The sequence below is a fragment of the Phyllopteryx taeniolatus genome, chromosome 10, assembly GCF_024500385.1.
Source record: "Phyllopteryx taeniolatus isolate TA_2022b chromosome 10, UOR_Ptae_1.2, whole genome shotgun sequence".
Classification (NCBI taxonomy): Eukaryota; Metazoa; Chordata; class Actinopteri; order Syngnathiformes; family Syngnathidae; genus Phyllopteryx; species Phyllopteryx taeniolatus.
Window position 1 is genome coordinate 11684432 of NC_084511.1, and position 12772 is coordinate 11697203.

General features: G+C 39.8%; 1 protein-coding gene across 7 annotated transcripts in view; it reads right to left on the minus strand.

Annotated features, from left to right (window-relative positions):
* The window catches only part of septin6 (septin 6), a 28906-nt gene that overhangs the window by 11988 nt on the left and 4146 nt on the right, over positions 1–12772 (minus strand). For all 7 annotated transcript variants that reach the window (XM_061788482.1, XM_061788480.1, XM_061788486.1 and 4 more), the window contains exons 2-7: positions 9450–9564; positions 6952–7147; positions 5497–5683; positions 2498–2659; positions 1070–1166; positions 84–252 (exon numbers count right to left, since the gene is read on the minus strand). In XM_061788482.1, coding sequence (XP_061644466.1) covers positions 84–252; positions 1070–1166; positions 2498–2659; positions 5497–5683; positions 6952–7147; positions 9450–9564 — 926 coding nt within the window. The remainder of the gene's footprint in view (positions 1–83; positions 253–1069; positions 1167–2497; positions 2660–5496; positions 5684–6951; positions 7148–9449; positions 9565–12772) is intronic.

Sequence of the window (12772 nt, forward strand, 5' to 3'; positions counted from 1 at the left end):
GAAAAAAGGAGATGGGAGTTGATGATAAAGGGCTTGACTCGAGATAAAAAAAAAAAGGTAGAAAGGAGCCTTGTGTCTGGTACCTGAAGGGCTTGCTGTCAGGGTCCGTGTCCTTGAAGCCCATCTCCTCCAGCTTGCAGCGGCGGTACAGCTCATAGTGGCGTGTGTGTGTCTGCTCCCGCAGGTCCTCCATGTTCACCCGGATCAGCATTTCTCGTAGTTTGACAAAGTCGCAGTGATTCTCGTTCTCCACTGTGGGAGACACAGTGAATAAATGGAGGATTAAGAACTGCTCAGATCCAGTAGAACCCCAAAAAAAGACCATGTCAAAATCTCTATTGACTGAGTTAATGTGTGAAACCACGTGATTACATGTGCATGCAAACACATGACCCAATGTCACAAAAAGCCTCTGGTTAGAAACAATTACACCATACTAGTTAAATTTTTAATCACACTGTAGTATAAGGACGAAGTGAAATATAGTAATGACCTGCAGCTTTTAAAAAGGTTTTCACACTTCTTTGAGCAATCAGTGCAGAAAATGAAGCATTATGTATCCTGGAGGTTTGTGTAAAAGAATGTCTTCAATAAGCAGAAAATGTCTAAAAACAAGGAAATGAAAAGGTGTGACAGGTTGCGTGTAATATAGTTTACATATTAACATTACGTTGTGTTGTTTACACATGATGCTTTTGTTGGTTATAAATAGGTTTTGTTTTGCTTTTTTCTGGGGGGGTGACAACTGTCAGGCTGCTGAAGTGGATGAGTCGCTTAAAAAGAAGCAAGACCTCCAAATTGATCCTTACAACTTGAACTTTGCTGGACATTTCACATGCACCAACTAATGGTTAAACTAGTGTGGCTGCTCGGTGCTTGAAGCACATAGTTATGGATTGCTCAACAAGTCAATTAAAATCAATTGAAAGTCCATTAGTGTCATGAACATCCTGCAACAGCTCAACATGCTGAATGAGGTTGTACAAGCCGCAGGAGGAAAAAGGGCGACAGACGGACGGCAGGGAGCCCGCTGCCATTTCCGGCGAGGCAGGAAGTGAAGCTGGCTTACCCTGCACCGTGCCCCAAGGATACTGACGAGCTTTCACCATCTTGTTCCCGATCTTCACCTCCTCCGTGCTGCCGACGACGGCAAAGGGCAAATGGCTCTGTGGAGTAGAACGAGACGCAAGCGTAGGTCCACTGCCAGCTTGCTTATCACAAGAGACCAGTGACTAACACAAACAAAGCTTACTATATAAACAACTCTTTTCCGTATTACTAGATAAGACTTGTGCTATGAGGCTATGTCCACGTGTATACTTGTGGTTTTAAATAAGCTTTTTTTTTGTTTGTTTGTTTGTTTTAAATTCTACTGCTAATAGCAACGTTAGAAGATTTCCCAAGAATGGCTGTCAAATTGCAAAGTCTGGTTGAAAAGGCCACTTCAACCTGAGTACAACTCACCAAAAATTTTGAAACTCGGATGATGGGTCCTAAGAAATTTTCTTGTGTCAAAAAATATTGCCTTTTTGGGGAACGTTTTTGTGTTATATCGGCTAGAGAAAATCTGGTAAAAAAACATTCAAATTAGAATTAAACAGTATAACTTGATTATTTCAACACAGTATTTCGTCAAAACTTTTGTTTTGTCTGATACTTTGGGAATCCCTTCTCTGATTGGCTGACAAGTTTCAGATAAAAATATCCACCACTAAGCTTGTGCGGACCAAAATTTCAAGGGGTTCTCCTAGTCAATGAATCAAAATTACCATGAGAATTCACACGGCATCACTTGCCCTAAAAACTTGACTTAAATAGCGCAAAGAGAACATTTATGACGAGCAGTGTGGGTAGTAGAACAGGTCATGTACTTCAGTACTAAATTTTTCAAATCTTATAATAAGCTTAAAATACTAATTCTAAGCAACAAAACAAATCGATTAAATCTTAAAATAAGCTTATAACACATTTTAAGATTAAATGGCCATATATATATGTTTTGTTGTTTAGAATAAGCTAAAAAACAAATCAAGGCAGATCTTAAAACTAGGACATAATTTTTTTTTTCAAATTTGTTTCTTCTAATAAAATCCTACACATTCCTACACACACAAAAAAAAAATGGTGGTAAGCTACTGGTGTAGCCACAGCTTGCTTGGGCAAGTCTGACGGAAGCGTGGCTGCCATTTTGCACCCTATGGACCCTCAGACCGCCACCAATTTGAAAAAGTGTTTGTGTAGAAACGGCGTTGGAGGAAAAATACTGTACTCATCCAGACCTCCTCCCCACTGCCTTAGCTTTTATAAACAAACACTGAACACAAACAGAGCAAAGGCACCTGTTCCTTTATGTATTTTTGGCTCATGTGTGAAAAAGAAGATAACATTTTTCCACACTGTCAGCTCTGAGCTGGCTGATTGTCAGCAGTGGCTATGCTTCACTGACGGCCTAAGTGATCACAGACAATGCATCTCCACATTCATAACTGCGTCTTACATTCATGGTGGAGTTGATCTCGGCGACTGACTCATCATCGGTGGGGAACTGGTAGATCTGCACGCCGTTGCTCACCAGCTCGCTGGTGATTTTAATCTTGAACTTGGCCAGCTCACTCTTGGAGATGGCATCAGACTTTGCAACGATTGGGATGATATTAACCTAGAAGATGAGAGGAGAAGACAGTGGTTACTGTACAATGGCATTGTTTAGAAAGAACAACATTGAGGGGTGCAGCTAAATAAAGTCAAGTGTTGAGTTTGTTCCTTCCCAAAGTAAAAATGTCCATACTACTTTTCTCTATTACCAATTCCTATGTGCCATGATTTATTGCAGATGTGAGGAGTTACCGACCAGAAAAGGATCATCTGACTACAATGGATCCGATTGGGCATCCTCCAGTTGTTTATGATACTGTCAATGTATTTAATATCATCATAACGTTATCAAAATGTAAGAGAGCGATACCATGTCGGCCCCATTTTGAGTCAGAATGCAATAATTTCAACAGTCAGACACACAACAGGAGGTGATGGAAAAACATGACTTTCACATCTACATGCCTACTTTCAAGCCTTTCTTTTTTTTTTTTTGCAGCCAGAAGGTGAACCTTTGAAGTATGGCCAAACATCCTCTGTTTCACGAGACTACTACTATACATTGTAAGTGTCTGTTCAGAGGTTCAATCTTGTGAATCGCTGTGATGTTCATCACAGGGCGGAGCTGCTCTGGCAAACGCTTGAATGGCTAGTGGGGGTGCATGCAAACGTGAACCCAGAGGACAGCCTCTTGCACAAACGAGGTGAAAGTCACGGTCGACTATGTTTCTCAGCTGACTAACACCGACGCGTTACTCGGGATGAGCTGCACACAGGCAGAAGGTTGTTGACCCGTGACCCTAATCCTTCCAGCCATGTCCAACATGAAGGATAAGCATTGACACACAAATTCTATTGGACACAAAATATATTTTCTTATTACACTTACAGTACTGCCATAGTGCAAGGAATTCAAATTAAAAATACAATGGATTCCCACTATTCGCGGTATATATATATTTCTTTCTTCTTTTTTACCCTTAATGAATGAAAGCACCATTTAAAAACAGCATTTTAAGTTCACTTGGGTTATATTTGTCTGATAATTACATTTGTCTGATGATCTTAAAGTGAGGAAACTATGCAAAAATATAAGAATTTGAGAAGGGGACCAATACTTTTTCACAGCACTGTAACCTTTATTAGTCCCACAATGGGGAAATTTGCCTCGTTTCAGTTGCAGTAGTGGATACAGGAAATACAAAAATACTAAACCCGCAAGAGAATACATTTGACTGCAAATGAGTCCACTATTATAAGGCTGAGGCAATAAATAAATTAAAATAAATATGGAATAACAATAATAATAATAATTTATTAATAAATATTTATTAACAATTATGATTGTTGATCATGTTGTGCAGTTGAACAGTATGCACAATTATTTATTCGCCAGGGATAGGGCTCGGAAGGGAGCCTGACTGTAAATGGGTGGGGGGAGTTGTTATTTGTTTTTTTTTTAATCCCTGAAAAATTCTTGAATTAAGCAGGGGTATACAGCCAAAAAGTGTTTTGGGGGTTGGTTTTCCCCCCAAAACTTTAAAATAAATAAATAAATTAAAACACACACATATATATATATATTTTTTTTTTTTTTTTTTTTTTTTATAAATTGGAAAAAAATCCGCAGGTGCCGAACCACAGGTATACGGGGGTCCACTGTTAAATAATCCCCTGCTGTGTCACGGTTCATCTAATGCAGTCCTACTAGATTGCAGTTTTTCTGTTAAACATTTTTTTGTGTATTGAAATACCTTTACAATGTGTTAAAAAAGTGTGGTTAAATAAATTTATGTGTGGAAGGGTTATTTTAAGGCTTAAACAATAAGACAATGTTTTAATTACATTTTTAAAGTGTATTTTCTATATATTTGTAACTCCTGCAGTGAACAGCGGATCACTCCACTGGACTATATTGAAGATTATCTCGTGTAAATTGGAGGCATGGTGACCGAGTGGTTAGCACATTCGTCTGACAGTTCTGAGGTTGGGGATTCAACTCCGGGCTCCTGCCTTCCCGTGTGGAGTTTGCATGTTCTCCCCGTGCTTGAGTGTGTGTTTTCCGGGGTACTCCGGTTTCCTCACATATTCCAAAAACATGCTTCTTAGGTTAACTGAATACTCTAAATTGCGCTTAGGTGTGAATATGAGTGTGAAGGGTTGTTTGTCTGTGCGTCCTGCGATATGATGGCGACCAGTCCAGGGTGTACCCTGCGCCTCCCCAGAAGTCAGCTGGGAGAGGCTGAAGCACACCTGCAACCCTATTCAGGATAAGATGGTTGGATGGATGTAAATAGCGCTCGGCACAGCCTCAACGCCCTTAAGGCTCATTTTGACCACAGGAACGTTTTCGGAAGCCCATGGTGTATTTGGTCCACATAACTACTTTCCAAATTTACTGTAGTTGCAGCGTAATTTAACAGGCCGAAAGAAGACCCACCTAAGGGAGGGAATAGTACTCTATGGAAGTCCAGGAACTTTTGGAGTGTGGCCTACAACACTGAACATATCTGATTGGATGCCATATTGCCACAGTGCTGGCATTCTCCACCCACTTTTTTTGCTTCATATTTTTGTCTTACTTTGCTACAAATTGGAAGACAAAAAAAGTATACAACACATGACATTACAGGGGATTTTCAGATATATGCTGAGACACATTATCAGTGGTATCGTATTTAGCTCATTTTTTGCATCCTTCACGAGCAGTTTGAGAGAATTTAAATTTCTACCGCATTCTATTTATTCTGCTGCTGCGATGCCTTTACGCTTCTTACTTAGGAGGCCAATAATTGCATCTATCCTACACAGTCAGTGAAATGGAATTAGGATGAATGGGGAAACATCACAATTATCCACATTCTACCACTAAACAAGCATTAAGGTGACCAAGATATTCACCTTGCTGTCAAGCTTTTTCATGGTCACCAGGTCCAGGGATTTGAGCGAGTGTCCCGTGGGGGCAATGAAGTAGAGGCATGCATGGATGCGCGTGTCGTGGTAGCTGTGTAGTGTGCGCTTGATCTTCAACTCCTCTTGGAGATATGCTTCGAACTGGGTGTCGATGAATTCCACAATGGACTTGTAACTGGCGGAAAAACACATGAGGACGGTTTATGGATGCACAGCGTACAGTAAACCTCCACAAATGAGTTTGACTTTAGACCATTTGTGTAAAAGTGTAAGCGTGCATAATTGCTTGCCAAGGTGTGATGTCATGTCAGTTGGTGCCAGTGTGTTATTTAGGCTAGTATGCTAGCTAACACTAGGGATGTCCCGATCCAACTTTTTCACTTCCGATCCGCTAGAGATTGCAGCCTTGAGTTTTGGCTGATACCAATATCAGTCTGATCCGATTATCAGCAACAATCAGACAATTTACTTATTCTGTAGAATGGAATGTTAAAAAAGGCTTGCTCAAGTGATATTACTCAGACAAAAACAATCAGCAACAGTAGGTATGAGAAAGACTGAACCATTTATTATTAACCAATGGGTTACATAAGGTAACTGCTGTGCACATCTTTACCTCTGAGGGGCAGTTTGGTGCATGGAATGAGATAAACACTTGCATGACAAAGAAAGTAGAAGTCCCAATCAAATATTGTTATTATAACTCATTTATCCACAGTTTGAAGAATATATGTCTGTATGTATGTATTGTTATATCGTCTGTTTTTATGTGTTTATACAGCGTTCTTGTACCAATATTTATTATTTTGAGAGATATGTGCCGCAAGTTTGATGCTAATTTGCGTTAGCTCGTCAATGGTGTTTAGCTTTGAGCTACCAATTTTTGTGAACAAAAACAAAGAAACGAAGTCTGTAATATATTTGAACATTTAATAGGTGTAATTATTTTGTTATCTTTGTTTAGTTTTACAGTGAACTTCAACTGGAGTCTCAAATTACTTTAAGCAAGCAACATTCACTCTTAGTCCTTCCTACAAAGTTAGCACCTTAGCAACCTGTTGTTGTGATCACGTGGGCTATGCACACCATCCGGGGGCTGCTGGATAAGAGTGCTGGAGCGGAGCCTGGAATGGACTGCTTGTATAAGAGTGGTAAAAATCTGAGCTTTCCGATCAAATCCTTGTTTTGTTTTTTTGCTGACATCGGACTGATTGGGATTGGGACACCCCTAGCTAATACTATTGATCAGTCTCATGTGAAGGTGGTTTGTTTGTGTTGAATAATTTACCATCTATCCACAATTAAAAATTGTTTTTAGGGGGGCGTCAATTATTCACAGATTTTTGCCTTTCGCTGCAATGCTCGGGCACTATTCCCTGCGTGCAAATAGCGGGGGTTCACCGTAGACCCAGTCCTGTTTAATCACATCCATATGGAACGCACCTGTCTTCTTTGTTGATCTGGTCTCCAAAGCCCACAGTGTTGACGACGGTGAGCTTGAGGCGCACATTGCTTTCCTGCAGTTCGTAGGTGTTGGACTTGAGCGTCACCCCAGGCTGGCTGTGCTGGGTGGGCTCACCCTCGAACTTGGTGTTGAACAGCGTGTCCATCAGGGTGGACTTGCCCAGACCTGTCTCGCCTGGACAACAGGAAGATGAAAATGTATAAAGGTGGTGGGTATGATCTGCAGTCTTTCTTCACCAAGTTACACACAGCTTCAAAGCCATGACAAAAGTAATTTACCCACAATTTCACATTGGTGCTGCTGTTTTTACAGAACAGAGAGAAGAAAAAAAAAGGCAGAAAAATTCAATTTTTAACAGGCAGTATAAGAAGGGGTTCATGATCTCCCCCAAGGAGGTGTTTTCAAGCCTATTTGCTTGTGTGTTAGCAGAATTCTGCAATATCAAGATTTCCAAAAATGCCAATTAAAAAATAAAAAATAAAATTAAAAAAAAAACATCATCCAATTTCAGGATTTCCTTTTCCATTTTTCAATAATAAATAAAGGCAAATTCAAGCATATAAATTTAAAGAAGGTGGGTATCTATGATTGTGTACAATTTTTGGGTGATAATTGCTCAGCAATGGTGGATGTCTTGCAAAGATGTGGCGTATATCCTTATTTATTTCAACTGAACGACACACCCAGAGTCTATTTGAGTGGAAGTTTCTATTTGAGGAAATAATCAGTCAATCATACATTATTTTTTAAAAAGTAATATTGAAGATGCAAACAAAATATACAGTACATCTAAATGCAAGGACAAGTACAGAGATAGCGAGCTGCTTGTTTGCTACTGTACGCTGACGTTCATTTATCTCGGAGGCAGTCAGATGACTCATTTAGCAAGCTCAGTCTATTTTTAATTCTTCACAGCCTGACCCACCATCCATGTTGGCCCACTTTTGCAGGATATCCCACCATTTTACCTAAAATAATTGTTAGGCTACTTCTCTGAATCCTAAATCGCTGCCGCATTTTTATATTTACAGTATATACACCAATAGTTAGTTAGAAATAATCTGCAAGGCCAAGCCACACTAGAAGAAATATTTTTTTTCCAAATTCAATTGAACTCTGTAAAATGGATGAAAATGACATGCAGAAATATTTATTTTGAAGGGGAAAATTAAAGATTTTGGCCACCTCTTGCAATGCTAGATCACCATCACTTTTATCTAATATATTTACCATAGTTTTGCACTTCATGTCCCACCATAATAAGCAACAATAAATAATGTAGTGTGGTAGGCCTAAGAGTTAATTACAACCCATATCCTAAACTCAACAGAAAAAGATCTACGGCCTTTTAAATGTAACATTCACAGTACTTAAAAGTCCCACCATAATTACCAATAATAGATACAGTAGTGCCCAAGAGTTAATTAAAAATGATAAGTATATTGACTATTATTGTACCTTTTTCCAACATTAACATTCACAGTACTAAAAAGTCCCACCTTAATTACCAACAAATATAGTGTAGTTGGCCTAAGAGTTAATTACCTTTTTCCAACATTTGTACCTTTTTCAACATTTGCATGAGTCATAGTTTTACACTTGTCTTACAGCAGTGGTGTCCAAACTGCCACCCGGGGGCCATTTGCGGCCCTTACTTTATCATGGCAATACCCCAAACAACCAGGACCTCAAACTGCCAGTACCCCAACGGGGCCAGGGTGTGAGGGCCCAATTAGAGATGCTCACAGTTCTCGTTTTTATTTGAGATTCTGGTTTTCAAGTACATTCCAAAAACCTGCATGTTAGGTTCATTATAGACTCAAAATTGTGTAAATGTGAGTGTGACTGGTTGTTTGTCTTTGTTCCCTGAGATTGACTGGCGATGACCAGTCCACGGTGTACCCCGCCTCTCACCCGAAGTCAGCTGGGATAGGCTCCAGTACCCGTGACTCAAATGAGGAAATGCATAGTTTCCAAGGTTTCCATTTTGCTGCCACAGTTTTTTGTGATTGACACAAAAAAAATTAGATATCTAAACAAATAGCTACCTCATTGACAGCAAATAAATAGCCAAAGCAAAGATGCCAGAAAAGACACAAAAACAACTAGAATCTCTTTGTACTACCATGATTAAGAGAGCAAAATAAAAACAGATTTCCAGAGGAAATGCTTAGTGAGGAGTTCAGGAACTGGTGTGCGGAATCGACAAAAACGCCCACTCTTGCTTGACTTGCTCGCCACAGACGGTCATCTACTGTTGACCAAAAGCAGCGAGACCTTTAACAGAGCTTGACCTTCTGAGGAGCTCGGAGTATAACTCAAAATGTTTGTGGAGCGCTGCCATCCGTTTTTACACTCATTTCCACACAAAACTGTTAGTTCTAATGACAACAAGCACATAAAAATAAATCCACAATATTCAAATGGCAGTCATTATGCTTATTTGTAAATCTGTTGTCACATATGACATACTCACCGACGCAGAGGATGTTGAAGCAAAATCCATGGTTGACAGATTTGTTGACCAGCTGGTCAGGCATGCTGTCGAAGCCAACATGACCGGCGAGAGGTACGGCACGGGCACCTTCTCCCTAAACACAAGAAAGAATAAAAAGGGTTGAGTGAACGCTCTCCTACAGCAGATTACCATCCTTTCTTTCACTCTTGATTAATAGTTGTTAGTATCCGTTACATAGTTCCGCTGCTGACTTCCTGTTTCCTGGAGTCTCGACTTTCTACCCACACCAGGAAACCACTGCGCAAGTGTGAATATTTATTGATCATTTTACGAGGTTCACACTTTAAGATAATTGGCCACAATATTAGGTGCACAGGTACAATCTAATGAGATCCAATAGTAAAGGTCTGTCTTTATGAAAATAATAATGATCCTGTTTGAGTGACACCGTTCACTAGTGTTTGCTACACTTCAGGCTATGTCATACTAAGAGGTCTTACAGATCTTATCGAGGTTTCTAATAGACTTTACACCGATCTGATCGGTTTGCTCTGTATCGGCCGATAATTAGCATTTTATGCTGATCAGCCGATCGGCTTTTATGTCATAATTCGCTGATCCGATCAATTACGTCATCAGTCGGCTCCGCAAAAGACATTTACTACGAGTCGGCGTTGCGTATGAATCCAAAAGTTAGTTTATACAACATGTAAGTTATTTGCAGTCTGTGAACAACTGAAGTACGTCGTGGGGAACATCATCTAAATGCTTCAACACAACAAATTTGATCGGGCACCTGAGGAATGTACACAAGGAGGAGCATGCCGCGTTCAAGCAACGCAGCGTGGATGGAAGAAATAAATACTTTTTTTTTTTTTTTTTTAATAAATAAATAAATAAAAGGAAGCGCCAAACCGACGCAAACGCTGGACAACACCCATCCATATAGCCGGACAATGACAATGACAATGAAAGTTAGAGAAAGCATGTCATTAACAGTATTTGTGAAAGTAAGTAATTTTATTACAGTACGTTAGCACCCATTATTTCTGTCATCTTGTAATCTTGATTTGACCTAAACTTATGTAAGCGGCCAATCCTTGAATACCCCTTAGAGGTCACTTGATGTTTTAAAGTCTGCTTTAAAGATGTTGTTAACTCTAAAATGCTAGATAATAATTTTGAAGATACATACTCAGTATACAGTACACAAGTATATACAAGAAGAAGAAGAATCATCTTTATTGTCATGAACATGCATTCATGCACACGAAATTTGTTCTCTGCATTTTACCCATCACAGTGAACACAAGTCATGTAAATAAACACATTGCTCCATACTGTGATCGGATATCACCTTTTTTTTTTTTTTTTTTTTTTAAACTTGCTGATCGGTGATTGGACCCAAAAATCGTGATCGTGTAAAGCCTAAACAATAGTTATTCCCAAAAACTTTCAAGATAAACGATAGTATCGATGTTTTTTTTCTCCCACTGATATAATGATATTAGAGCATAATAAAGCACACATCTTACAAATTCTGCCCTGGTAATCAAACATGAGCACAACTGCGCAATATTCTCTCATTTCCTAAATAAAAGTAGGGATGCATTTCACAGTAAGCGCAAGTAAATAAAAAGATAAAGTTATACATGTTCAAATAAAGTGGTGAATTTAAGAAGAATAAACATTTTAGTTTCCCCTTTTATGTTTGGCAACTTGTCACAGTGAAGTCTCAAACAATTTTACATATTTTAATTTGACAAATCTTAACCGTTTTAGAGGTTCTGTATGTTCAAAACCTTTGTTTTGGTTCATCATGGCATTTCACATATTATAAGCACTTTTAGTAAAAGCCCCCATTGGGAACTTCCCACACACAAAAAGGTACAGACAAAAATGTCTGCCGGTTCCATTTTAAGCGCAGTTTGTTCCAAATTTTCTCTTCCTTTGTCGGTCATTTTCTGATCTTTCACCGTCTTTAACTCAACTTCTCTCTCTCTCTCTCTCTCTCTCTCTCTCTCTCTCTCTCTCTTTGTTCTGTGCGCAGTCAGTGATTTAAATAATCACCGCTTGCGATGCAGATTTTATTTGCTGAAAGGGTGGTGGAACTCGCATGTGATTGGTCGGTACAGTTCGTCACTACCGTAAAGCCTGAAATATTGTTGTGTTGCTTAAAAAAATAAGCATCCTGTATGTCTTGAATCATAGCCTCTCTTTTTTGGCTGTGGTGTGGGTCCGTTTGGGACAGCTTCTCGGTCCGGACGCAGACCACGAGTTAGTGACCTCTGTTTTAAACGATGTTGCAACAATCGAGCGAGCCAGGGTGAGCGGTTTAGCTCCGTAGCACACTAGCTAGTTACCTCACGGGCTAGCAAATATAAAAAAATAGTTAACTTTTCCTAAAATGTCCCAGTTGTTTGCGTCTATGGAGCCAAAGCCGTTCCGCCACCGGCTCGCTGCGTCGTGAGCGGCTCTCCTGGTGTTACTACAACAATGAAAATTTATCGAGTCCATTGTATTAATGAAATGATAACCCAACCTACTGTTCTTCTGATTGGCTAGCACCAAGACGGGACTCTTACTTTTAGTGGATAATGATTCGCTGAAGGGCGGCACGGTGGACGACTGGTTAGAGCGTCAGCCTCACAGTTCTGAGGTGCGGGGTTCAATCCCCGTCCCCGCCTGTGTGGAGTTTGCATGTTCTCCCCGTGCCTGCGTGGGTTTTCTCCGGGCACTCCGGTTTCCTCCCACATCCCAAAAACATGCATTAATTAGAGACTCTAAATTGCCCGTAGGTGTGAATGTGAGTGCGGATGGTTGTTTGTCTGTATGTGCCCTGCGATTGGCTGGCAACCAGTTCATGGTGTACCCCGCCTCCTGCCCGATGACAGCTGGGATAGGCTCCAGCACGCCCGCGACCCTAGTGAGGAGAAGCGGCTCAGAAAATGGATGGATGGATGATTCACTGAAGCACTTCAGCAACACACACGCACGCCAACGCACACACAAACGAGGCTGAAATTTTTTTTTTTTTTTTGAGGAGCAGTTTTGCTCATCATTTCTTCATTTGAGGACCAACTCTCCAATTTTGAGGAGCAATTTTTTGCAGGTTAATTGCACAGGGACCAGAAGCAAGGATTTTATAAAACAATAAAAATATGGCAATATAAAGGTGGAGTTGAATGAAGGGCTGCAGCTAACGAATATTTAGTACTAAAGTAGCCGACTGAAAATGTATATCAAACAATCAATAATTTGGATTAACTATATTTTTGCTTGGTTAAATAGTAATTTTTAATACGAAACGATTAAATAAAACTTAATAACGTACAACAAAT